General features: G+C 63.6%; 4 protein-coding genes across 5 annotated transcripts in view; 1 reads left to right on the top strand and 3 right to left on the bottom strand.

The window, feature by feature from the left end:
- The window catches only part of RAB24 (RAB24, member RAS oncogene family), a 4827-nt gene extending 4765 nt beyond the window's left edge, over nt 1-62 (bottom strand). The window contains exon 1 of the mRNA XM_085317314.1: nt 54-62. Within this exon, the coding sequence (XP_085173440.1) occupies nt 54-62 (9 nt within the window). The remainder of the gene's footprint in view (nt 1-53) is intronic.
- On the top strand, nt 33-1607 carry PRELID1 (PRELI domain containing 1). Its single transcript, XM_085317327.1, has 4 exons — nt 33-264; nt 348-461; nt 745-823; nt 1314-1607. The coding sequence occupies exons 1-4, from the start codon at nt 130-132 to the stop codon at nt 1448-1450; spliced, it is 465 nt and encodes a 154-aa protein (XP_085173453.1). The 5' UTR covers nt 33-129; the 3' UTR covers nt 1451-1607.
- A 395-nt stretch (nt 1608-2002) lies between these two features.
- On the bottom strand, nt 2003-3293 carry MXD3 (MAX dimerization protein 3). Of its 2 annotated transcripts, XM_085317326.1 has the most exons (5): nt 3051-3293; nt 2947-2976; nt 2726-2840; nt 2474-2645; nt 2003-2380 (listed from the first exon to the last, which is right to left on the bottom strand). In XM_085317326.1, exons 1-5 carry the CDS (start codon nt 3248-3250, stop codon nt 2271-2273), a joined length of 627 nt encoding a protein of 208 aa, XP_085173452.1. In that variant the 5' UTR covers nt 3251-3293; the 3' UTR covers nt 2003-2270. The 2 variants fall into 2 exon arrangements, with proteins under 2 accessions (XP_085173452.1, XP_085173451.1); XM_085317325.1 differs by lacking the exon at nt 2947-2976 and having other exon boundaries at nt 3051-3281.
- Nucleotides 3294-4051: 758 nt separating this feature from the next.
- The window catches only part of LOC146588800 (lateral signaling target protein 2 homolog), a 5384-nt gene continuing 5044 nt past the window's right edge, over nt 4052-4391 (bottom strand). The window contains exon 9 of the mRNA XM_085317313.1: nt 4052-4069. Within this exon, the coding sequence (XP_085173439.1) occupies nt 4052-4069 (18 nt within the window). The remainder of the gene's footprint in view (nt 4070-4391) is intronic.

The raw sequence follows: 4391 nt of genomic DNA, 5'->3' as shown, positions 1-4391 counted from the left end.
CCTGACATTCCCCCTCCCCCCCCCAATCCCTGTCTTAGCAAACATGTCCTGACCGAAGACATCGTGCACCGGGAAGTGACGCCGGACCAGAAGCTGCTCTCCCGGCGGCTCCTGACCAAGACCAACAGGATGCCCCGCTGGGCAGAGCGCTTCTTCCCCGCCAACGTGGCCCACTCCGTCTACATCTTGGAGGACTCTATCGTGGACCCCAAGAACCGAACCATGACCACGTTCACCTGGAACATCAACCACGCACGTCTCATGGTGAGTGCTCGTGGGCGGGCGGGGGAGCGCATGGGAGCGCAGGCCCTGGGCTGCGCTCACGGTCAGGGCTGTGCTTTGTGCAGGTGGTGGAGGAGCGGTGTGTTTATCAGGTGAACCCAGAGAACAGCAACTGGACTGAGGTCAAGCGAGAAGCCTGGGTTTCCTCCAGCCTGTTCGGCGTCTCGCGGGCTGTCCAGGTGAGTGCTGCAGACAGCCCATTGCTTAAGCAGTGCGGTGTTTCTCCGCTACTGTACCCCTGCTCCATGCCATTTTTCTCCTCTTCCCCATTGCTCCCTCAGTCTGCGTGAGCTCACGGAGCCCAGAACCATTACTGCAGTGGCTCCTCTGATGGAGAGGCAGCGTAGCATCTGCGAGCCACCAGATATTTGGGACTGATTGAGCTAGGCCACAGCTCCAGAGACAGCACCTCTATATGAATTATGGTCTGGGCTTGCAACCTCACAGATTCTTCTGTTGCAGGAGTTTGGTCTGGCCAGGTTCAAAAGCAACGTGACCAAGAGCACTAAGGGATTTGAATACGTGCTAGCAAGAATGCAAGGTGAGTACTTGAGGGTAAGCCTTAGCTGTTCAGACCAAGTTTTTGTGGTAACAGGCCACCCCTGTACACCTCAGTCCATGGATTTTGGTTTGAACTAAACTGACTGAGAAATCCTAGTCCCTTGTCTTTGCCTCCATGTCTTGGCACAGCCTGCTCTTCCTGAGCAGAGCAGCCAGGTAGCATTTACAGTCCCAGTCTCTTCAGAGAGCTGTTGTGAAGCTTGGCAGTGGTGGCGTGTGGGAAGGAGGGGGGAAGTAATACAGCGGTCACGTGCCTGCAGTTCTCCTTTGTGACGTGCCCTGAAGCACGGAGCGCACGGAGCGGCTGTCAGGAATAATTCCCCTTCCCCCACTACGTGGGGAAACATCCTCTGTCCCAAGAGGCAACAAAGTTCAGGCTTGTCTAGCTTGCTAGCTTGTCTAGCACTCCAGCAGCTCTCCGGTGCCAGGGCAGGGCAGGGACTGCTGGGTTAACAACTTCCGTATTACAGGAGAAGCTCCATCCAAAACACTGGTGGAGACTGCCAAGGAAGCGACCGAGAAAGCCAAGGAGACAGCTATAGCTGCTACAGAAAAAGCCAAGGACTTGGCCAGTAAGGCAGCCACCAAGAAGAAGCAGTATGTGTGAGCAGCTCGGCACAGGCAAGAATCAAGCCCACACCAGAACAGATAGGAGCCTCTTAGATTTTATATTTTTTAAACAAACTGTACAAGTCTGACAATCAGCTGCTGTTAGATCCTTTGTAAGATGTAATTATCATTAAAGAATCTACTTCCACCTCTGATTTTGCCTAGGGCTGGCCTATGTGGAACAGAGCCCTGTGATACCCTCTGCTTTGGGGGATGCAGGCAGCGAGTCCAGCACAGCTGCCACGCACGATAGCGAAGTGTTGGGCATGCAGGCAAGACACAGACACAGGCTTAGCCAAGTGCATTTACTAGAATAGTGTCAGGTATATACAAGGTTGCAGGGGGCAAGGCAGTTCTGGGAGCATGAGGGCAAGTTGCTTAATGCACTCTTTACCCTTGCCGGGCTCTTGAGGGGCAGCAGGGCTGTCCGGCACCCGCTGCAGACAGACTTGGGCTCCGGCCTGCCTTGGAGCAGATGGGGCAGGGGCGGACTGTCCCAGTTACAGTCAGGCTGTATTCCGGTGCCTGTTCCCCCCCCCCTTTTGAAATGCATTGCTGTGTGCAGAGGGGTCCTGGCCCCAGGTGCCTAGCACTGCAGCCGCTTCAGCTCAAAAGCCCAGCCGTGGGAGGGAGAGCTAGGTGCCCATCCCGATCCTCAGCCCCTTCTCCAGGCAGCCACGACGGACAAGGCTGCGTTTCCGGCAGAGGCAGGCTGTGCGGTGGGCGGGGAGGCGGGAGGTGGAGCAGGCAAAGGCAGTTCCAGAGCGTTTCTGCAATAAGCCCGGGGAACCGCAGGGCTCTGCTAGTGCCAGGTGCTGTCAGGACCAGGGCCCACAGGAGCTGGAGTAGCTGTGGTCCCTCCCGGTGCTGAAGCTGGCCAGTAGGTCTCCACCAAACATGGCTCCATCCACATCGATCTCTACCTCCTCTGAGCAGAGGGACAAGCCGGGTCAGGGCCTGGAGGTAACCCCTTCTTCCCTGCCCAGCCCGAGGCAGCCAGGCACACCATCCCCTCACTGACCTCCTTCGGAGCCAGAGTGCTCAGAGAGCCGGGACGAGTCCAGGCTGTCYGTCCTTGTCCGCTCGCTGCCGGGGGGTGAGAGCAATTGCTCCAGCCTCTGCTGCAGGCTCTGTTGTTCACAGCGCAGCCGGTCCTTCACCCTCCGAGCTCTCAGCTCCTGCTCCTCAAGCCTCTGCAGGGAACCAGAGGGCTGTGAGCAGGGCTGTCCCATCCAGTGGGCCAGGACCGCCCCATCCAGCAGGCCATGCTCACCTGGATGTGGAGCCGTGCATGGTGCAGGAGGCTCAGCGTGGTGGAGCGGGCATGCTCCGTGCCCACCGGCACCTGCTGCTTCAGCTGCTCCAGGCAGCGCCGGAGCTGGGCTCTCCTGCAGCAGGGAGAGGGCGGTGGTCACATCGGGGGGCGCAGCCTGCCGCCCCCTCCGTGCTTCCCTCCCTCCCTCCCTCCTGCAGCAGGCCCCGGTCCGGCGGTACCTGTGCTTCTCCAGCGCGTTGTGCACCGACCTGCAAGAGAGCACCTACGGTGAGGCCAGGCACGGCCGGCCGCCTCCCCCCGCCGCCGCCGCCCGGCCGCTCACCTGAAGCTGCCCACGGCCTTGCGGGGCCGCGGCAGGCGCCGCGCGGGGCACAGCGAGGCGTAGCCGTGCTCGGCCTCGGCCAGGCACGACGCGGGGCGGGCGACACTGGCGCCGGCGGCAGCGGCCGCGCCGCGCTCCCGTCGCTCCAGGAACTCGGCCGCCTGGAGGAGCACCTGGATGCTGCTGAGGGCCGGCTCCATGGCGGGCGGCGGCGGGGGCGCCCCGTCGGGGCGGCTCGGCGGCGGCGGCGGGGCCGGGCGGCCGCGAGCCGCGCGCCCATTGGCTGCGGCGCCGCCCGCGCCCGTGACGTCGGCGCGCTTTGGAAACAACTTCGGGCGGGAAAGCGCGTGCTTCAAATTTGAATCGGCGGGAGGGGGCGGGGCGCGCGGAGGCCCCGCCCCCGGCACATGCGGCCCCGCCCCCGCCGCGGGTGAGCACACAGCCGCGCTGCGCACGGATGCCGCCGGTGGATGCTTTTGTCTGTGTTTCTGCGCACATCTGTGTGTCCGCGTGAATGCACGTGCACGCGCGTGTGCGCGTGAGTACGTATGTCAGTTGGTGCACGAGCATGTATATGTGCATGCATGTCTGCACACATATACGCACACGCATGTATGTGCGTACATGTGCCTGCGGGGCTGGCTGCAGGAGCAGGCCTGGAACACGTGTGCGCTATGGGCCCGTGCTCCCCCCGCTGTACCCCGGCCGCCCTGCAGTTGCGAGGGGCCCCCCGTGCACCCAGAGGTGCCCCGACATGGGGCAGCCCCCCACCCCCACCCCCCCAGGAGCGGCCGGCCAGGGGACCCCGCGGCCAAGCTGCCRCGCGGCACAGCCCGGGACAGGCAGAGCGGAGCGGTTCAACGTGTTTATTAAAATCCAGCTTGCCGAGGTGGGGCCCCGCGAGCGACACGGGCCTCCCGGTGGAGCGGGTCCCGGGCGGCGCCGCGGGCACCCGCCGTCATGTGAGGGCTGTGTTTGCGCGTTCTCAGGACGAGCCCCGGTTAAGATTCGGCCCTGCTCTGAACAGCAGCCAAAGTTCACCTGAAAAACGCAACGAAGCACATTTCCGCGCCGGGGGCAGGCAGCGCGCCGCGGCTCTCCGGCAGCGAGGCACGGCTGCGGAGCCGGGCGCTCCCGCCGACCCGCGCCGGCGTTGCTCCCCCCCCAGAGCAGCCTTTTCTGCCCCGTTCCGCAGCGTCATCCAGATGCAGACGCCGTCCGCGCGGGAGCGCGGCTCCTCTGGCTCCCCGGCGCCCGGCCGCGGCTCTGGGGCCGAGCGCCTCGCGCCCTCACCGGCGGCCGGGCGCGAGGTGCGCGGCGTAGCAGTGAGCGCAGACGCGC

This window comes from Rhea americana, unplaced genomic scaffold, assembly GCF_003343005.1.
Source record: "Rhea americana isolate MKP2758 unplaced genomic scaffold, rheAme1 scaffold_498, whole genome shotgun sequence".
Taxonomy (NCBI): domain Eukaryota; kingdom Metazoa; phylum Chordata; class Aves; order Rheiformes; family Rheidae; genus Rhea; species Rhea americana.
The sequence above is the reverse complement of the archived record's forward strand: the minus strand, read 5'-3'. Positions and strand labels throughout refer to the sequence as shown.